This window comes from Vulpes lagopus, chromosome 16 (assembly GCF_018345385.1).
Source record: "Vulpes lagopus strain Blue_001 chromosome 16, ASM1834538v1, whole genome shotgun sequence".
Taxonomy (NCBI): domain Eukaryota; kingdom Metazoa; phylum Chordata; class Mammalia; order Carnivora; family Canidae; genus Vulpes; species Vulpes lagopus.
Genome location: NC_054839.1, coordinates 9,168,605 through 9,191,014, shown reverse-complemented (window position 1 = coordinate 9,191,014; position 22,410 = coordinate 9,168,605). Strand labels below are relative to the sequence as shown.

At 40.3% G+C, this 22,410-nt stretch overlaps 1 protein-coding gene across 9 annotated transcripts in view; it reads left to right on the top strand.

Moving 5' to 3' along the window:
* Positions 1-602: 602 nt before the first annotated feature.
* Positions 603-22,410, top strand: part of ERCC5 (ERCC excision repair 5, endonuclease) — a 32,993-nt gene continuing 11,185 nt past the window's right edge. For 3 of the 9 annotated variants that reach the window (XR_005984048.1, XR_005984049.1, XM_041730956.1), the window contains exons 1-9: positions 603-916; positions 5,618-5,793; positions 7,754-7,869; positions 8,356-8,442; positions 10,307-10,367; positions 12,455-12,598; positions 15,146-15,353; positions 16,098-17,174; positions 19,966-20,210. Coding sequence is in view for 7 of the 9 variants with exons in the window: in XM_041730956.1 (XP_041586890.1) it covers positions 829-916; positions 5,618-5,793; positions 7,754-7,869; positions 8,356-8,442; positions 10,307-10,367; positions 12,455-12,598; positions 15,146-15,353; positions 16,098-17,174; positions 19,966-20,210 (2,202 nt within the window). In the remaining 2 variants the exon portion in view is untranslated. Of the gene's footprint in view, positions 917-5,617; positions 5,794-7,753; positions 7,870-8,355; positions 8,443-10,306; positions 10,368-12,448; positions 12,599-15,145; positions 15,354-16,097; positions 17,175-19,965; positions 20,211-22,410 lie in introns of all 9 variants that reach the window. The other 6 variants (XM_041730957.1, XM_041730955.1, XM_041730952.1 and 3 more) reach the window with 6 other exon arrangements.

The following is a 22,410-nucleotide window of genomic DNA, read 5'->3' as shown; positions in this document are numbered from 1 at the left end:
GGGCCTGCAACCGCCTTTCCAGCAACTACTCTCAGGATCAAGTCTCTCGTCACTTCTGACCTACGGAACATGGAATCCTAAATTTAGACACCGGAGAAACAGCAAACTATATTTCAAGGGCTAAGGCTTTTAAAAGGTGGTTAAGTTAAAAACGATGCCCTATTATTATCTAGCTACTACAGGGTGTCGGACAAAAAAACGTGTTGATTTAAGAACCTCAGCCAAGCATCCCCCTTTCTGTTGTCGCCTCTCATGTCGGTATTAAGAGTTTGCAGAACTGGCGGCGGGCGGGGAGAAACTGACCCGCAAAAGCCACGTGGAGAACTGTCACGTCAGCGAGCAGATACTCCGCATCGCGGGGAGGGTTAGCGGCGACAATGCCCGCGTGGGGGCGGTTCGGGAACAGCAGGACACAAACACAGCGACGGAAGCCACCCCGCTTCCGGGGTGGAGAGGCGCAGCCAATATACGTGTACCAGGAGGCGGGACTTCCGTCTGGAGCCTGCGTTAGACGGAAGCGGGGCGCTCCCGTTTTGCGTCAGTTTACGCACTAACTCAAGAAGACAGGCTGTGTGTAAGGGAACCCCTTCTGGCGGCTAATCTCGCCGACCCCCCCCCCCCCCACTCCTCCTTTTAGAGTGCGTAGGTTTGGGGCAAGCCTTGGGCGAGAGGAGGTCTTGCTCTTCCCGACGTCGGCCCTTCTCTGGTCCCGCCTTTCTCCTGTGAGGCCGCGTCGCCACCGGGAAGTACCGCTGCGGCCGCGTTGTTGTCGGGCTTCCCCGGGTGGGAGAGTTGCGAGCCTGCCGCCCCGCCTGTCGCCGCAGCCTCATGGGGGTCCACGGGCTCTGGAAGCTGCTGGAGTGCTCCGGGCGGCAGGTCAGCCCGGAGACCCTGGAAGGGAAGATCCTCGCCGTGGGTATCCTTGACGTGTCCTCGGGTGCGGGATTCTCGCCAGGTCCCAGTTCCTCGCTGTGGGCTCCCCACTGGGCGCGGGGTGGCTGGGCAGGAGGCCAGGCGCCCTGGGCGGTGCCGTCCACCTCCTTGATGACCCTTTCTCTCCCCGAGTGTCTGCCCTTCCCGGCTTTGGGGTCAGGCCACCCAGGATCGCAGTCCTCGGGGTTTATCCCGTAGGGTGTGTGTGCGCCTCCGTTCTCGTCTGGAAGGTGACAGCGATGGTAGTATCCACACGCAGGGTTGGTGTGAGTAATAAGGGGGTCACGTAAGTGGAAGGAGCTTCGTGAACGTTGTAAGGCTTAGACGTAGGATCCCTGCTGGGAGGTGAGCTTGGAGAAGACGCGGCGGACTTCCCCACCGGGAGTTGTACTGTCTGTCCTGACTTCTGCCCCACTAGGCTTGTTAGAAGAAGGGTGGTGGGGACAGGGGTTCGACCTTTTTTTTTTTTCTTTTCTGAAAAGTAACTTTTACTATCTTTTATTATGGGTTTTGGAATAGGAAAGCGACGTTGTGCAACACTGGGAAGGCTTCAAAAGAGAAACAGTGGTTGGTTGGTTGTTTTGTTTTCTCCTCCTAGTCTCTATGATGGACTTTAAAGGACCGTCGTTTGTGTATCTGTCTGGTTTGGTGTCTTTGGAATTAAACGTTTTAATTTTCTTTTTTTTTTTTTTAATTGTGATCCTGTATTCCTTTTCTTTTTTATGATTTTTTAAAGTTTAAATTCATTTTGCCAACATACAGTATAATGCCCAGTGCTCATCTCATCATGGGCCCTCCCTAATGCCCAGCACCTAGTTACCCCATCTCCCAACGCCTTCCCAAATGTTTGTCTTCTTTATCAAAAAATGAATACTCATGAAAGTTTGGTCTTTTTATTCGTTAAGCATTCTCCTCCTTTCCGTCCTCCTCTTTTGAATGGCTGTTCTGTTCTGGAAGCTGGTGGCACCTTACACCAGTTCTTTCCTGGGAACTTATGAGCCTAGGAGTTCATAAGGGAGGTGGAGGAGAGAATCATGTAAATAATTCCTGTCGGTGGTAAATGCAGTTTCAGAATGGGTAAGAATTCTGCGGAAGGAGCCACAGAGAGGAACCATTATTGAGCCTGGAGACAACTTATACATAATGGAACACTGAAAATTTTCAAATTAAAGTTAAGATGATGATTATATTTTCTGCAGTGTGAATAATCTTGAACTACGTCTGTAACAAGTTGTGGCTTGCTGAAAGGTTTTTTTTTTTTTTTTAATTTTTTTATTTATTTATGATAGTCACAGAGAGAGAGAGAGAGAGAGGCAGAGACACAGGCAGAGGGAGAAGCAGGCTCCATGCACCGGGAGCCTGACGTGGGATTCGATCCTGCGGCTCCAGGATCGCGCCCTGGGCCAAAGGCAGGCGCCAAACCGCTGCGCCACCCAGGGATCCCTGCTGAAAGGTTTTTATGTAGGATACCATGCGTAGGGGAAAGGGAAAGGTGCTGGTCGTTGTTTTTTAAGCACATGTGCTATTGTTGCCCTCTAGTGGTTCTTCAAATCACTGCTTCCTAAAGATTTTCATCATAGACCTGTACCTGAAGGAAAGCGCAGTTTTCAGTGACAGGAACCCTTCAAACTTCAGCAAAGACTTAGGCATTTTATGTTGCAGCCCCTATGAAGAATTAACAATCTATAAAATCTTTAAGATGACACATGAAGTTCAGCATTCTAATTTTTTAGGAAGTTGTCCAAAGTAAGGAAGGTAAATCATTTAATTTAGAATTTAGATTATTTTTAGATGACCCAGGAGCTCTTTTGGGACATGAAATGATTTTCATGAGGTTATTAAGTTTTTCTGAAAGAACAAATCATTTAAAGAGGACTGTCAAAGATCTTTCACTTATAATTACAATCTCATTTATATACGTATGGTTATAAAAATATATGTAAAAGAAATTTGATTGCTGTTTTATAATTGATTTTGCTTTGTTTCATTTTCATGGGAATTTGAATTAAAATATCTGACCTATATTCCATTTTTTGGTCTTTTTTGTTAAGAAATTATCTACGACATACTAGGTTCATAAGTTACTCGTGGATCCTTAAAATACATTTTTTAAAACCATCTATAAGTGAGTGTCTTGTTTATTTATCCAATCTAAATGTGCCCAATAACAATTAACAGCTTAACTTTAGTTTCTTATGAATCTTAGCATACAAAATGCATTTGTAAAATGCATTTACGTGTCTTAGCAAAATATTACACTCTCTTTAGGCTATGCATACTAATTGGTATTAAATTGTAAGTCACCTACCAATAGAACTAAAGTAATTTACCTTTCGTTTCAGAATGTTATTGGTCCTTTGGGTCTTATCTATAAAATGTTTCTGGCTTTGCTGTGGATTTAATTTTTTCCAGCTGTTCCTTTTTTTTTTTTATAGACTTACTGAAATTAGACAAGTCTTTTTTTTTAAGATTTTATTTATTTATTCCTGGGAGACACACACACACACAGAGAGAGAGAGAGAGAGGCAGAGACACAGGCAGAGGGAGAAACAGGCTCCATGCAGGGAGCCTGACATGGGGCTCGATCCAAGGACCCTGGGATCATGACCTGAGCCGAAGGCAGACACCTAACTGATTGAGCCACCCAGGCACCCTGTTCAGGGCTATTGTTTGCTATTCTATCCCAAGAATTTGGGACACTATGCTAGCACATAGTAGCAAATATTGGAATGAGTAGAATAATAGCTTGCTTTCCACTAGTTACTTTGTTACACAGTGTTTATTGAGTTAATTGTTGATGGGTCTAATTTGTTTTATGGTTATAAATTAGGTAATGTACATCTATTTAAATACTATTCAGCTCACTTAATATCAAGTATTTGTTGCCTCCTATATGCTCTCGGAAAGGGAGAGCCTTGCACAGAAGTGTGGTCTAGCTAAACAAGACATGGATCTCACTGATTTTTCCCTCCATTAGATTGTAAACTCCACGAGGGCAAACCCTTTGTTTAGTTCAGGGCTGTATCCCCAGTGGGATTTCTGTCATGTAATAAGTAATATATTTTTGAATAGGAGCCTATAAGTGGAGGTCTTTATCTGGGCTGAGGAAGTGACCATTAGACTGAGACCTGTGAATCAGAGGTAACTAAGCTAAGAGAGGAAGGAACATGTGAGAAGACCCCGGAGGCAGGAAAAATCTCTCTTCAAGATAGATTAAAAGATGGAATTGATAGAAGCTGGTAGTGTTTGGATGAGGGGAGCGTTGGGGATGACAGCATTCTGGCTCTGGTGAATGGGGGTGACATTCTCTGCAATGGGGGCATAAGCAGCCTGGTGGAAAAGATGTGGAGAAGGAGGCAAACCATAAGAGAGACACTCGTAACTCTAGGAAGCAAACTGAGGGTCCCTGGAGGGGAGGTGGGCAGGGAGGATGGGATAACTGGGCGATGGGCATTAAGGAGGGCATGTGGTGTAATGAGCACTGGGTATTGTATGCAACTGATGAATCACTAAATTCCACCCCTGAAACTAATAATGCAGTATATGGTAATTACCTTGAATTTGAGTAGGTAAATAAATAGGAATAAAAGAAAAAAATAGATGTGGAGTTTAGTTTTGATTATGTCAAGTTGGGAATGTATGCAAGGCACCAGGTAGAGATGTCAACTAGGCCATCTAGTCTAGGAGTCAGGACAGAGTCCTGGGGCAGCCTACCGGATAGAGAGGGCGTGGTGTGGAGGTGCTAAGGTAGCCTGGGGAGCCAGTGCAGCAGGAGGAAGGGCTGGGGGCTCAGGAGAGCTCTGCTGAAGTCATGCCTGAGCAGCGAGTTAGAGGAGTGTGTAGAGAGATGGAGAGCAGGAAAACCAACATCACCCTGTCCATCTGATGGACAAATAGGAAATAATTTAGTAAGAAGCATTTTTTACAAAAGTTAAATCCAGGAAAACATAAATTACTTAAAATTGCAAAAGAGCTAACTATTGTTCATATTTTGGCATCTGAACTTCTAGTTTTTCATATTTAACAACCATGTATATTATAAAACGTAATTATGCATTCCATAGTCCTGTAAGCTGTTTCATGTCCTTTAATATTTAGTGACTGTCTTTCTTATCACTATACATGCTGCCATAGCTTCCAGTTTTGAGGGCTGTTTGATATTCCAGCAAATCCGTATATCATAGTTCAGTTTAAGTAAAGACCTGTTGGAAAACTTTTCCATTGTTTTTCATATTTTCATCACTGTAAGCATTCTTAGAAGTAACTTTAATTGTGACTATATGATGATTTTCTGAGAATAAAGTGCCTGGAAATAGAAGTAGTAAAATAGAAATGCCAGTTTTTACATTTTTTGCTAATATTGTCAAATTGTTCCCCAGAAGAGTTGTGCTTAATTTACTAAAATTCTGTAGAGATTATTAGTTTTTTTGAAGAAGCAACTGTTTACAATTAGATTTTTTTAAATCACACATATATTGATGTACGGTAACAGTCTGTGAATAGTAGTAATGAGGGTTCAAATAAACTGATTTTAGATAGATTCTATTAGGGCTCAACATTTTTCAATTTCTCATGAACTGATGGGGCTTAGTTTCAGGGTCTAGATGATATCAGTTACTATAACTTGAAGTTGTGGGGATGAGGGAAGAAATTCCAAAATACTTTCCATTAACAATTTTTCCAGATATTAGCATTTGGTTAAACCAGGCACTAAGAGGGGTCCGGGATTGCCATGGGAACTCAATAGGAAATGCTCATCTTCTCACTTTGTTTCATCGGCTCTGCAAACTCTTATTTTTTCGAATTCGTCCTATTTTTGTATTTGATGGGGATGCTCCACTATTGAAGAAACAGACTTTGGTAAGAATCATTTTTTTCTTTCTGCATTCTTAGAGAAACGTAGAATTTTAGTTTTCTCTGTAGAATTTTGGAAGCCAAGACTTATTTTGACATATATCCAGCTTAATTTCAACTTTTTAAAAAATTTATCTTGAACACATCAACATTTTTTTTTTTAACGATTATTTGTGAGACTATATTCTGGGTGTAGTGATAAAATTCAGCTTTTAATAGAATGACTAAATTCTTACACTTGAGAGTTTTCCTTTTAGAATATCTTCTTAGGTGTTCTATGTGTGTTTCAGCTGTGCTGCCGAGTATGATAGTCTGTTGGGGAGATGCCTCCATGAATTTGAGAGCGTGGGTCCTCAGTGTTTAAAGACTAATTGGATTTTATGTGGTGCCAGGTGTGACTAATGTGGATTATTGAGGAAGGAAGTTGGCCAGGATGTAAAAGAATGACACTGAGTTTCTTCATTCTGAAAGTAGTTTGAAACAATATTGGAACAAAGTTGTGAGCTTTGGAGTAATTGTGTAACCCCCGCCCCCCCCCCCCCCCCCCACTGCCCATGACAGCACCCATTTGAACATAGGACTTTTTATGTGTTGAAAATGCCAGCTCATCACTTGATAATCACACCAGACAGACATTGTCTAATTTAGTGAGGATGTAGGATAAGAGTAAGGATCAGTAAATGTTTGGAGACATTTGTTCCCCCAATAAAAGGTCTATCTAGACTTGCATGTTGCAGTTTTAAATTATCCAAGGCACATTCTATCAGGAACTCCTTGGAAGGATTAGACAGGAAAAAAGAACTCCAGAATTTATCTACTAGTAAACATCTCCCTAATTCCCCAGCCCCATGATAAAGCTTTTAGCTAACACTACTATAGTAATCATTTTGTAATATATAAGTGTACCAAATCAACACATTGTATATCTTAAACTTTCCACAGTGTTCTATGTCTGTTATATTTTAATTAAAAAAAAAAGAAAGAAAGGAAAATAATGTTTTGGTATTTCCTTCTTATATTCCATCATAAGCATGGAGAGTATTCCATTTTTTTCCTGCATGGACATTTCTTACAAGATTCTATTGTACATTTAGGATTTCTTATGATACAATCTTGAATGTTGAGGGACAGAATGGCATGTTAGTAATGTACTTTTTAATTTTGATTTTTTTTTAAATTTTTATTTATTTATGATAGTCACACACAGAGAGAGAGAGAGAGAGAGGCAGAGACACAGGCAGAGAGAGAAGCAGGCTCCATGCACCGGGAGCCCGACGTGGGACTCGATCCCGGGTCTCCAGGATCGTGCCCTGGGCCAAAGGCAGGCGCCAAACCGCTGCGCCACCCAGGGATCCCCCTTAATTTTGATTTTTATTTTCTTTGAGAGAAAGCGAGAGGAAGAGCAGGGGGAGGGGCAGAGGCAGAGGGAGAGAGAATCTCAAGCATACTCCCTGCTGAGCATGGTTCTGACACAGAGCTCATTCTCATGACCCAGAGATCATGACTGGAGTCACGAAGTTAGGAGTTGGAAGCTTAACTGGCTGAGCTACCCGGGAGCCCCAAGTAATGTGTTTTTATAAAATCAGTATCAGATTGGTTTTGGCAATTTTAAAGAATATGTTAATAATCACTTTTGAGAGACATTTGCTTAATTATATACTAATAAGTTTTAGGCTTTTGGGGCATGTTAAAGGCTATTTAAAAGAAACTGAAAGTAATACTTTCCCAAACACTATATCCTAGCCAGTCCGTTTAGTCGTAGGGAAATGGAGACGGTTTGGCGTAGGGAAATGGAGACTGTCTTTTGCGTAGCAGGAACATACCCACTGATGTGATGGTTGGGAGGAAATACTAAAGCAGTCATAATCTGAAAACTCAGACAAACTAAATCCTATGGAGAAAAGTCACAGAAATGTTTTTAATATACTAACTCCCTGAAACAGTCCTGTGTCCTTTGTTTTCACAGGCTAAGAGAAGGCATAGAAAGGATTTGGCAGCCACCGACTCCAGAAAAACGACAGAGAAACTTTTGAAAACATTTTTGAAAAGACAGGCTATCAAAACTGCCTTAAAAAGCAAAAGGCAAGAAGCAAATTACATACTTTTGAAGATTAAGAGCTTTTAGTTTTTGTGTTGGGTTCCTGTGGTTCCCTTTCCCTGATTTTAACTTGCAGATCACAGAGAGTGAAATCAGAGGAATAAGTGGGCTATCCATTGGACCCAGTAATTGGAAGTTGTGAAAATTCTCTGTTCGGTGAAGATCAGCTCTGATATGAGAATGGAAAGCTGTGGTGGTGGTTGTGGGCACTTTATACTTTGATTAGATGCATCTCTGTGCCTGCAGATGAGGCCCTGGCTGAGGTGCCGGGAGCCAGAGCTCCAGTGAGTTTTCCATTCTCCTGAGGGCATGCTTGCTTTAACAGCAGCAGCCAGGGGCAGCCAGGGCTGCAGGGTGAACCTGCTACAGCCCTGTGTTTTCCCCCCTCTCACCCCCCTCAGTGGGGGCATCTTACTGATTCAACATCCTATTTCCTGTCACCTCTGCTTAAGTCTGTGTGTGCTTTTCAGAGACGAAGCACTCCCCAGTCTTACTCAAGTTCGAAGAGAAGATGACCTCTATGTTTTGCCACCTTTACAGAAGGAAGAGAAAAATAGGTAAATGTTTAACTGTTTAAAACTAGTAATTGTCTATATATTTATGTTTTTATCTACATGATAAGACATGTAGGAATTAATGCATCTGAAAATGCATTCTCAACACCTTTTAGAATGTTTTTCAAAGACTAAGATTTTTAGTTACTAACTTGTCCTTGTGGCTTGGTAGTTTGTGCTGGTTTGTCTCTTCATTCTGCAGACCCTGTGTTAGCCCTGTTCCTGTGTAATTTATGAAGGTGTGGATTTTCATGTTTCCTATCCTTTGTTTACACTTGCCATCTCTGCCTGTTTCTCAGCTCGAGTCAGCTTTCTGTCACCACCACGCTACAAGATGACACACAACATCCTTGCTGAATCTAGTAGATACTTCGCAGGTGTCAGCTTACTGTACTTTTCAGCTGCATGTGACGTGGCATTTGTGTTGTCCTGCTATCTGGGCACCTCTCTGGCCACTTTCTCAGGCTCCTCTGTGGACTGCCCCTCTGGGTCGCTGTTCACTATCATTGGCTTCTGTGGCTGAAGTGCAGGAGCGGGGCCAGGAAGTGTGTCTCTGCCCTCACCTGCCTGCATTCCTTTCTCAGGGGCTCTGGAGACACCAGGTAGCTTTCGAATCAGGCCAGTTCTGTTTATCTAGAGTTCTCTAGAGTTCTATAGATGATCAGGCTGTATAGAACAAGCTCACATTAAGCAAACTCAAAGAATATCAGAATGTTTATATATTAACTTAGAGTGAGAAACTAACCAAATGGACCAGAATTCTCTTGTTGGCTGCTCAAGAAGTATGCTCCTCCTCACTTCTTTCTCTGTCTTTGATCTTCCCTTTTTGCTGGAACCCCTACCCACCAAGTTCAATCTCTGCTTTGTGGTATAGAAGCTCTTAAAACCCAAACCTGATAATTTCATTTCAGAGCTTGAAACGCTTCCCAGCTTCTCATTTCTTTGGATAAAACTTCATCCTCTTAATCACATGCTTCTCCAACCTCACCAGGTCCTCTCTGTCATCTCCAGGCAGGCTTTCTTTCCCTTGTTTCCAGATGTTTATAGGATGTAGTGTTGCTGCATGGAACACTTGTCTCCATGAATGTTCCCCAGACTCTACAACTGTACCTCTCTTATTTGTGGCTAAGTCCAAGCAGTGCAATTGCCAGAGATTCCAGAAAACTTTAGGACTCCCCCCCCCCCCCACCGCCAATCCACATTGGAGTGAGATAATTCCCCTTATTGCAACTTTAGCAACCTGCTCCTCCCTTGTGATGGACATCGTTAGATCGTATTGTGGTTGCTCTTGTTGGACCCTGGCTCACGGGTGCCAACGCGTCCCGGTGGACGCCCCAGAGACTCAGACCCCAGACAGGCAGATGCAACAAGCAAGAGGGTTTATTGGACGTTTGCGCAAACGGGCTCTCCGAGGTGGCAGAGCCCCGATTAGCAATTACAGGCATCTTTTAAAGGCAAAAAAACGTGGGAGTAGCATAGCATTCGGGTTATGACATGATTGATTTCTTTGAAGGTCAGCACGACCATGTTCAGGGACTTTCCCAGTCAGGGCGAGGGGAGGTAGTCTTCTCTTTTTTTATCTCGGAAAAACAGAATGTTTTTGTTACTTGAATTCATGGGAGGCGCCTGGATGAGCTGCCTCAGGGTTAGGCCTTGTCCCATTCGCGGGGGGTGGGGGGGGTGGGGGGGTGGTTCTTCACTCTCTGGCATGTGTCCCCTCCTGACTGGCTGTGGGAACAATGACAGCACGTATCGTGCCATTTTAGGTACCATTGTAGCTCCTACAACTAGTGGCCCCTTGCTCAGGAAATATTTTTATAAGTTATCATTAAATCATAGATACTATAAATGTATGCTTGACTTTCAGTTCAGAAGAAGAAGATGAAAGAGAATGGCAAGAAAGAATGAGTCAAAAACAAGCATTACAGGTACTTAATGTAATTTTTGAATTCAGAATATATTCTGTTATTTGAAGTGAATGACACGAAAATGAATAATGAGGTAGTATGAATTTATGGAAGTTCCTGGTAAAAAAAATAGATGCCTTCTTTATTGTGTGTGTGTATATGTGTATGTGTATGTGCATGTGTTTGTACAAATACACAGGCACCCATATGCGTTTTGCCTATTTATATGGCATTTGCCATTATGCGTACGTGGATATCCAAAATAAGCCATCTTTCTTTTACAACCAACAACTAAACAAACAATAAGTATAAATAGTAATACCTACTTGTGTAAAAATAGAGGAAACGTACCACCCATAAATGACTTCAGGTAACATCTTGGTATGTATCAGCCCATTCTCCCACCCCACTCCTTACGGTTGAGCATCTGTGTGTATTTGGGTGTGTGTACATGTTAGGTATACATGCGTGCATATATATGTGAATGTATGTCTGTGCCTGTTTTCTAGGTATCCGTTGCTATGTAACTTGGTGGCATGAAAACAGTTGTTTGTCACCCTCCTCTTGCCATTCTGGGTGCTGCTTAGCTCAGCAAGGCAGTCCTCTCTGCACGTCTCCCGTGTAAATGCAGGCAGTCCGTAGCTGGGGCTGAAGTCCCCTCCAGGGCTTCCTTACTCACATGTCTGGCAGTTGATGCTGGCTGCCCATCCAAACACCTGCCTATGGCTTCTCCGTGTGGCCTGGGCTCGTTCACAGCATGGCACTTTGTTCCAAAGGCAAGCATCCCAAGAACAAGTGGCTGGCAGAGTGCTGTGGCCTTTCCTAGCCAGCTTCGGCTGTAGTGCAGCCTCCCTCCTGTGTGCATTCTGTGTGGGAGAAGTTGGTCAGCGAGGCCAGCCCCTATTTAAGGGGAGAATAATTAGATGAAAGAGTGTCAGAGAATCTGTGGTCATGTTTTAAAACCATCACCTCACATATTTTAATGAATGACATTTTTACAAATTAATGTACTGTAATAAGACTTTTGAGGTACAAGCCTCAACTTCTGCATTATTAATACAGCAAATGACAGCAGTCATGGTGAAGACCATGAACACTGTGATTAGAAAGACGTGCATTTAGGTATGGACTATCATGTGCCTAGCTATGTGTTCTTAGACAATTTAACTTCTCCAAGGCTTTATTTCCCTTTTCTTCTTTTCTTTTTTTTTTTTTTAGTAAAACAAAAATACTAATGATGCCTACCTCGGAGGGCTGATGGGAACAGAAAGGTGCTCCCTCAGTGTGGGGGAAAGCACGGGGTGTTCTTAGCTTGACTGGCCTAAGTGCCGGCTGACTTGCACGTACACCTATACAACATACCTACATATAGGACAGCAAATTGTATTATTTTATTTTCTTTATGAATGAAGAGTTTTAAATTATTTTTGGTAATTATTTAAAATTTAGAAAAGTTTTTTACTTTTTGATGTCTGAATTTCTCACTTATCATTTCATTTTTGATTATAGGTTAAGAACAAAACAAAGTTAATCTAATTAAGGGAGTTACAGATATTGTTCAAATCCAAAAGGCCTGCCTTTTGAATCCCTGCCTTACTGCTCTTGTACATGCTGTTCCTGCGGCCTGGGATGTCATTGATCAGTCTCGTTGGTGTCTTTCAAGTCCCTGCTTACATGTCATTTTTTAATGAGGTCTTTAACAAATGTTGTCTCTCTTCCTCTTCTCCTAATGTACTCTCGTATCAGATTAACCTGCTTTATTTTCTTGTTCATTCATTTATTTGTTTGGTTATTATATGTCTTTCTCCATGCCTAAGAGTAGGGACCTTATCTGGCATGATCTGCCCGGTACCCTAGCACCTAGAACAGTGCCTGGCACTTTAGGAGTGTCTGGTAAGTATTTTTTTCTTCTTAGTGAATTGAGTGAGTGAATGGATATATTCCCTAATCTACCTATTCTCTGATACTTGTTGCAGGTTATGTACAACTGTGTTTAGTCTGTTGTAGATTTCGTAGAACTATGTCTACAGTAGGTGCAATAAATATCAGGATAAATAGAATTAAGTGAATGAAATGTAAATTTCATAGTTATATTTTACTCTTTACAGGAAGAGTTCTTTCATAATCCTCATGCCATAGATATTGAGTCTGAAGACTTTAGCAGCCTGCCTCTTGAAATAAAGCATGAAATCTTGACTGATATGAAAGAATTTACCAAGCGAAGAAGAACCTTATTTGAAGCAATGCCAGAGGTGAAATACACAACAACATACAATGCTTAGAATTAAGAACTTCAGCAAAATTTTTGATTAGGAAAAGCAAATTGATAAGCATTACTTATATAACATCTATGTTCAGTAAACAGCATTTGTGTCTCAGAGATCCACAAAAATATTTGTAATATATATTTGATCCATTATATAATTTGTAAGTTTGGACTTATACATATTTCTTCAAAGAATTCTTTTGACTCTCTACTTAAGACCACGGACACCTGGGTGACTCAGCTGGTTAAGCTTCTGACTCTTGATTTCAGCTCTAGTTATGATCTCAGGGTCAGGGGGATTGAGCCCTGCATTCGGGTCCACACTTAGCATGGGTCTTCCTGAGATTCTTTGTCTCTCACTCTCCCCTTGCTTGTGCGTGCTCTCTCTAAAATAAATAAGTCTATAAAAAAAATAAAAGCAGCAGGTCTTTCTCCTGCTCTGTGTTCTCATAACACCCTGTAATGTCTCTTTATAGTTTTTAGCATCCAAATGTGCCTGTTTTTCTCACTTCTATATTTTCAGCACCCAGGTCAGTATCTATCACATATTAAGTGCTCAGCGTATGCTTGGTGGTTCAATTCTTAGGTTAGTTCATAAGTTATTTTAACCCTAGAATACTAATAGTAATATAGAACTGAATGACAATGGAAAAGTATGTTCTAACTTGAAATTCCAGGTGTCTCTTTTTTGGCTGCAGGCCTAGAAATGCAATTGGACCTTCATCTTCCTTCTTCCTCTTTCTAGACAATGATAATAGGGAATTCATTGGTAAATTCTTCAACTTAGAACATCTGCTGATGGCTCTACAGCCACAGAAACCTGGAGCAGGTGGTGTGTGGAGTTGGGGTCAAGCTTATCTTCTGCTCATGCTACACCATTAGTTACTACTGCTTTTAGTGGGTGAATGAGTTTTGTTTTCCTTTCTGCTGCTACCACCTATTATTTCTCACATCATTCTTTAACTCACTGTAGGATAGAATATACATTTGGCAGCAGCATAGTTCCTAATGAATGGATGTAGTGGTTTATTTTCCATAACTTTTTGAACACCTCTTAAATTGATACCAAAACTATGAAAAAGGCAGACAGGTCCTATTTCTTTCCCTATCAGTCCTTTGTTTTTCCATGAATAGTGTGAACACAGGAAAATACTAAGGTGTGGAGAAATGATATGGAAAGGACAGAAGTAAATTTATTTTCATTTCTAGGAGAAAAATCCGGGCTTAGTCTGTTTATCAGCATTTTATTTCTTGAGTGTGAAAGGATCTCTGGCTGGCCTTTGAGAAAATAGAATTTGGGTTATATAAACAACAGTGGTAAGGCATGGGAAGAAGGGAGATGGTCCCTAATGATTTGTTCCCTTTTGTTCTATTGTTATTTTGTTATCCAGAGCCTGGATCAGTAGATGGTAGGGTAGAGGGTAGTGTTGCTCAGCAGTCCATGGCATCTGTAATTCTGATAGGAAAGGAGGGTCTGAGTCATCTAGGTTGGACCTTTGTATCTGTACATTGGCAAATGCAATATTGAGAATAGTAGTAATAGTAAGTATTAACATAATAGCAATAGAAGCAGTGTAGGGTTGACAACCTGTTTTTGATCTCACATCTACCCCTTAGTATCCTTATGACTCTAGGGAGGCTACTTGTTTTGTCTCCGCTTTTTCATTTGTAGATGAGATAATGACACAGGTCTCATGGGGTGGCTGAAAATAAAATGGGATTATACGTATAAAACCTCCTAGAAAATGCCTTCCAGAAAATGCTTTATAATGTTATATATTATCATAAATTATTTATTAGAGATAGAACCTACACAAAAGGGCATGAGTAGAGGGGGGCAGAGGGAGAGAATCCTCAAACAGACTCCCCCCCAACCCTAAGCGCAGAGCCTGTCTAAATGTCACAGCTCATGAGATCATGACCTGAGCCCAAACCAAAAATTAGATGCTCAACTGACTGAGCCACCCAGGGGCCCCAGTTTACTTGCATATTTAGCTGCATTCCAGAAGGTTGTCTATTTATTAAGCCGTAATCAAAATGTCATGGTTCTTGGCATGCATTATGTGCTCAATAAATACTTTTTGAGTAAATGATTAAATCATTAACAGTATCCATGATTTCTTTTCTTTTGCCTGAATCTTTTTGTTTTAAAGATTATTTTTTAATAAGGTAGTTATAGTTTTTTCCTAGTATTCAGATTTTACTTTTAAAATAGGAAAATGTATGAGACGCCTGGGTGGCTCAGTGGTTAAGCGTCTGCCTTCGGCTCAGGGCGTGATCCTGAAGTCCTGGGATCGAGTCCCACATTGGGCTTCCTGCATGGAACCTGCTTCTCCCTCTGCCTATGTCTCTGCCTCTCTCTTTCTCTGTGTCTCTCATGAATAAATGAATAAATAAAATCTTTTAAAAAAATATGAAAATGTCATCAGTGGAAAAAATCAATTACTCTTTGTCTCCTGGTGGGGAAAAGAAAGGAAATGGAATAATATCTGTTTTTAATACAAAAAAATAATTTTATTTATTTTTATTTTAGGAGTCTAATGACTTTTCACAGTATCAGCTCAAAGGCTTGCTTAAAAAAAACTATCTAAATCAACACATAGAAAATGTCCAAAAGGAAATGAATCAGCAACAGTCAGGACAAATCCAAAGGCAATATGAAGACGAAGGGGGCTTTTTGAAGGAGGTAGAGTCAAGGAGAGTGGTCTCTGAAGACACGTCGCATTACATCTTGATAAGAGGTATTGGGTAGCATCATTTACCTGATGGTTAAAAACCAAAAATAAGTTGTGTCTCTGAATTCTAGGAACTACCACCATACTTGTGTAATAATAAATATATGTAGCCCTTAATGGATTACCTACTGTTGTACAAACCTACTCTTTTTATTATGTATTTAAAATTTATTTATTTATTTACTCCCACTATAATTCACATATAGTGTTATATTAGTTTCAGGTGTACAGTATCATGATTTAACAATTCTGTACATTACTCAGTGGCCCTGTACAAACCACTTTAAAATTAAAAAACAAATTAACTATTAGTGCTGTTTTTTAATTTAATTTAATTTAATTTAATTTAATTTAATGTAAATTCAGTTTGCCACCGTATAGTATAATACCCAGTGGTCATCACATCACGTGCCCTCCTTAATGCCTGTCACCCAATTACCCTATCTCTTATTGCTATTTATTTATTTTTAATTTATTCATGCAGAGAGAGAGGCAGAGACATAGGCAGAGGGAAAAGCAGGTTCCCCGCAGGGTGTCCAATGCGGAACTCGATCATAGAACCCTGGGATCATGCCCTGAGCTGAAGACAGATGCTCAACTACTGAGCCACCCAGGCGTCCCTCTTTTAGTGCTATTTAAATGAAAATTTATAACCTCATTTATGAGAACCAGTATTCTTTTATTGATCTTACTAGGAGTATATTATCTCACTGTAAAACTACATAATGAAAAGTTTTAATTTTTCTTAAGGTATTCAATCTAAGAAAGTTGCAGAGGATTCAAAGCCTCTGCCTTCTTCCAGTGAAATGCACAACAGGTCTTATGACATAAAGTCATCTTCATGTGAGGAATTGAAGCCGGAGAAAGAACCTGCTGCTACCCCTCCTTCTCCAAGAACTTCCCTGGCAATGCAGGCTGCTATGCTGGGAAGCGACTCGGAAGAGGAGTGGGAGAGTGAGAAGCAAAAGCGATCTGATGCGAAGAATGCACCTGTGTCACCACTTACTGTATTAGCTATTCAGAAAGTTCTTGACGATGATGAAGACATGGAAGCACATGCCGGAAATGATGTGCAGACAGGAGGGTCAGGAGTGAAAAAGTTGCTTGAGAACAGTTGCTGTGAAGAAACTGTTGAAGATCTTAAAGAGGGAGATGGAGAGGGAACGCTCTTGCCAACAGGACCCCATCTACCCCTTATGAACTCTGCACATGAAACCAGCTCTGACACTGGCAAGAGGCTGGCAGACCCAGCTCATTTGTCACATCCTGTCTTCTGTCCAGGAAGTGTTCTAAAAGAAGAAATGTCACTTATGCATTTGGTGAGTGAGGCCTTTCAGAAAAGCGATGAGTCTATTGTTAAGGGTAGAAAAGACCCAGTTCTTTCAGAAAGCACAATGGTGATGCCCAGTGATGCACCTGGACTTCAGAGTGGGAGAGAACTGAAACCAACTCCTGCGATGAGTTCAAGTTCTGTGTCAAGGAATGAAACATACACCAAAGAGCCTGAACTACAAGAGCTTTGTCCATCGGGCGGCAAATATGATTCCTCTGTTCTTTCAAGTGATGATGAAACAGAATGTGAAAAAAATTGTGATTCTGAAATAATTGGCACTCTCCATTTGCAAGAAACGAGTAATACACAAAGTGTCCCTTTGGAGGCGATGAGTGACTTAGAAGATGCAGTGTCCTTTAATGGTAAAGAGCCTGAGAATTGCCTGAACACCATCCAAGAACATGAGACAGTGGAATCTGCAGACCAGGACTTAATTTCAGTTCCTAAGTCCATGGAGCCAATGGAAATGGACTCTGAAGAAAGTGAATCTGATGGTAAGTGCATTTGCGCTTCAGAGATACTGAACTGTAGGTTTCACTTCTACAGGAGCCACAGAGAGATTCTGTGGTTTAGTCTGTTACTACTAGTTACCACTTTGTTCAGATAATGAACTAGGAGCTCAGAAAGGTGAAACGACTTTCCCAAGGACACACAGCTGATTCTTTTTTTTTTTTTTTTTAAAGGAGGGAGTAGCCTAGTTGGAAAAGGTAAAAGTGAGTCTTTTTATGTTTTTAAATAATTACAAAATTTTCCTTTAAAGATTTTATTTATTTATATGAGAAAGAGAGTACAAGCAGGGGGAGGAGCAAAGGGAGAGGGAAAAACCCTGATGTGGGGCTAAGTCTCATGACCCCAGGATCATGACCTGAGCCAAAGACAGATACTTAACCGAGTCAGCCGGGTGCCTCTGAAATAATTAAACTTAATACATTTAAAAGAATGTTACAAAACTTTCTGGTTCCTTCATCCAGTACCTGAATGGCTAGCACTTTACCATGTTTGCTTTATTCTATCCCTGTCTTTTTATATATATATATTTATATACATATACATGCTTACTATATATTTATATCTGTATAGACTTCTATATGGTCGGTCCTCATTCACAGATTTCTTATTTGCAAAATTGGCTACTTATTAAAATTAATTTGTAACCCCAGAATCAATATGCAGCAGTAGTATCTTTGTGGTCATTCATGGACCTGAGTAAAGTGTCTAGAAATTTGAATTGCCATACCACTCCCAGCTGCAGTTGCACAAGGTGTCAGTGTTTCAGCTGTCTCACAGAGGTGACCAGAAGGTAAACATGGGAGAGAGCAGTGCAGTGCAGACCGAGGAGCTCTGGCGTGAGCTAGTTGGATGGGGTTTGAATCCCAATTCTGGCACCTGTTAGTGGGTCAGCCTCAGGCAAGTTTCTACACTTCAAAACCTCATTTTCTCTTTTGTAGGATAAAGAAATTATAGAGTTTACCAAGATTTAGGATTTGTGATTATAAATATATTTATGAACAGTGACATATTCATGGATTCATTGTTTACAGTGACTATATAGAACATACTGCTGTGAATTACAAGAATTGACTGTATACACACACAAGCTAACTTTTTTCCTGGTATCTGCTGAGCTTCTCCATTCTAAAGTTACTGTTTCCTCTTTGTAATTAGTATTTTATGGAAAGGAATTTTTAAAAAAGGTTTTATTTATTTTTCATGAGTGACACAGAGACAGAGGCAGAGACATAGGCAGAGGGAGAAGCAGGCTCCTCGCAGGGAGCCCAATGTGAGATTTGATCCCAGGACCCTGGGATCATGACCTGAGCTGAAGGCAGATGCTCAACTACTGAACTACTCAGGTGCCTCTAAAGGAAAGGAATTTTTGAGGCTATGTAAATACGCTGTTCCTGAAAAAAGCTTTGCCCACTTATTTTAGCATTAATTGATAACTTTTGCCTAAATAAATGATTACTACGATAGTTGCCAAATGGCAGTTTCCTAGTTCCATCGTTCTGTATGTATTTTTCATTTTACATCCTTTTATAAGGAAGATCTCCCCCTCTTCCTCACTTACTGTGTTTTTATATCAGTGTGGACTCAAGAATTTCTACTTTATTTAGTGATTTATGATGCTATCATACTTTATTGTTGGAATTGTCCTGGCTTTGGCCAGTAGGGGTCCCCTTCAGGCTGGCTTCTGTGAGTTTGGACAATTCCCCCGCATATTTTGAGTGTTTTTTTTTAACTTTCTGATCAAGATATTACAGATTTGTCCTATACTCACCCTGCCCTGCCCTGTCCCTAGATTCAACCAATTCACCAGAGAACCGTAGTTCCCTATAATAGAGCATGATGTTTAGAAACCAAGATCTGGATCCTGAGTGTATTCACTGTTGCTGGGGTGTCATTGCTTCAGGCCCTTTCAGGGCAGAGCAGGGAAATATATTTATGTATACATATGCAAACATGCACACACCCATCTGTATTTCTCTACAAATAAATATATATTTTCATATTTAAAAATTTATAAGTTCATAGTGATACCTGCAGTCCAATCCAACATCTGATTTCATTTTAGCCTCCAGTTTTGTTACAATTTCTCTTTTTAACAGTGAGAAACCTTACTCCGTTATCCTTAATATATTGACTTATTACTTATTCGCTCTTGATTTGTATCCAACTCCTGGTCCCATTGATGTCTCCTTGGCCCCAGCCCCCATTCTGGGATCTCCAGCCCACTCTGTCCTGTTTGCATCTTGAAATCCAGCCTCCTCCACCTGAAGAAAAAGAAGGGAATCATTTTTCCTTAAGGAGAAGACACAAGAGAAGAGAAGAGGAAAGGAAGGTGGAAGAGAAGGGCTGTTTCTCCTGAGTACTTATTTGGGATTCTTTCCACTAAGTCACAGCTTTATTCTTTGCTGTGTTCATAGTGAAATAGCATGACAACATATTTAACAACCTACATGATTGTTTACATCCTCTGATCCCTCTCCTTTTTGAACTCTGAAACAATATTAGTTAACTTAGCATATTTGTATAAAGTTTATATGCACATATTTTTCTCATTTTAAAAGCAGTGTGTTTATCTAATGGAAAAGGCTTATTTTGAAGTTACAGGCATTTGTTATTAAATTTATTTAACAGTAATATGCTACCCTTACGTGTTTTCTAGTAAATCCAAGTCTTTTCAGGGTAAAATGTTTTTCACTATACATTGGGAATGCTTTTGATGATCTCAGGATAATTTTAAGTTTTACCTGTAAATAAAGGGACCTTTTTGTTTTGGTATAGGAAGTTTCATCGAAGTACAGAGTATAACTAGTAATTATGAAGTTCCAGCAGAGTTACACGAAGCTCCCAAATCTCCTTCTGGACAAAGTGAAGAACTGATAGGAGCTGAGAAGGAAGACGCCATGGACGACTCTGAGGGCCTCCTAAAACAGAACTCTGGAAGTGAGGCTTTGGATAGTGAGCCACATGAAGAAGCTGGAAAAGATGCAGACAATTCACTCAACGAATGGCAAGATATTAATTTGGTAATAATATGACATTGAGTTTTCACTTATTGCTAAGAAAGAGCCAAGTTAAATCGCTTTTGAACTTTAAGAAGTTACTGGATCAATGTTTATTAGCTATTTGCATGCTTTTTTCTTCTTAAATAACAATTCATTTTTTCATAGTTCTAGGGATTGGGAAATCTAAGATCAAGGCACAGGCTAATTTGGTTCCTAGTGAGAGCTCTCTGGCTTGCAGATGGATGCCTTCTTGCCACATCCTCATGTGGTAGGGGGAGGGGGTTGGGGGAAGGGGAGAGGGTAGGAAGGGAGGGAAGGAGATATCTTTCTTTTATAAGGCTACAGTCCTATCAGATTAGGGCCCCACCCTTATGACTTCTTTGAACCTTAATTATCTCCTAACGAACTATCTCCAGATGCAATCACATTTGGGCTTAAGGCTTTAACATATGAATTTTGGGGGAACACAATTCAGTCCACAGCAAGGACCACATTTTAGAATTAGCTTGTAATACCTAAAAACATAAAATACATATAAAGCTTTCAACATATGTGAGAGATCTGTATTTCAAAACTACAAAACACTGATAATAGAAATCAGGGAAAACCTAAATAGATGTGGTTTTGGATGGGAAGGCCCAGTATTATTAAGATATTTCTTCTCAAGCTGATCCATAGATTAATGGAATTCTAGTAAAAACCCAGTGATGGATATTAATAAGCTGATTCTAAAATTTACATGGAAAAGCAAAGAAACTAGAGTAGTCAAAACAATTTTGAAAAAAAAATTTGGAGGACTTACACACTACCTGATATCAAGATTTACCATAAAGCTACAGTAATCAGGAGAGTATGATATTGGCCAAGGGATATATACATAGATCAGTAGAACAAAATAGAGTTCTACAACAGAACCAAACAATGGTAATGAACAGTTTGCTCCTGGCAAAGAGGCAAATAGATCAATACAACATAATAGAAAGTACAGAACTGGATCCACGCTTAAATGGAGAACAAATTTTCAGCAATGCTACAGAGGCAGTTGGATGGAGAAAGGAGAGTGCTAGAAAAAAACCAACTTTGGTGTCTTGTATGATATAACAAAATTAACTCAAAACACATCACAAATTGTCGTTTTACAGTAACTCTTGAAATGAGGCAATGTGAATCTGAGTCTTCCAACTTTGTTTTTTTCAAAGTTGTTTGTGCATTTCCAAATGAATTTTAGAATTAGCTTCTCAATATGTGTGAAAAATGCCTACGGTTTGGATGAAATTGCATTGAATATACTGATCAATATGGAGAGAATTAACATCTTAGCAACACTATTTTCTGATCTGTGAACATAGGATATATCTTGATTTATTCAGGTCTTTTAAAATTTTTTCAGCAATGTTTTGCAGTTTTCAGTGTACAGATCTTGCATATCCTTTTTTCAGATTTATCTCCAAGTATTTCATATTTTTGAGGTTATAATAATTGACATTTTATTTCTCATAGTTTGTAGCTTTTAGTATAATTCACAGAATTATACAACCATCACAATTTTAGAACATTTTCACCATCCCAAAAAGAAGCCCTGTACCCATTAGCAGTCCCTTCCTGTCCCTTCTCCATCTGAGACCACTCATCTACTTTATGGACTTGTCCTTTCTTGACATATTATATAAATGGGATCCTATAGCTTGTGGCCTTTTGTTTCTGGCTCCTTTCACTTAGCAGAATGTTTTCGAGGTCTATCCATGTTGTAGCATGTGTGAGTAATTATTTCTTTTTTTTTTTTTTTTAAATTTTTTATTTATTTATTTATGATAGTCACAGAGAGAGAGAGAGAGGCAGAGACACAGGCGGAGGGAGAAGCAGGCTCCATGCACCGGGAGCCCGATGTGGGATTCGATCCCGGGTCTCCAGGATCGCGCCCTGGGCCAAAGGCAGGCGCCAAACCACTGCGCCACCCAGGGATCCCTAATTATTTCTTTTTATTGCCAAATGGTATTCCATTGTACGGATGTGTACCACAATTTATTCATCATTTGATGTACATTTGGGCTGTTGATACTTTTTGGCTATTATGAATAATGCTGCTTTTAACATTCATGTACAAGTTTTTGTGGGGACCTAGGTTTTTATTTATCTTTGGTGTACACTTAGGAATAGAACTGCTGGGTCACAGGGTAGCTATGTTAACCTTTTTGAAGCCCTGTCAAACTGTTTTCCAAAG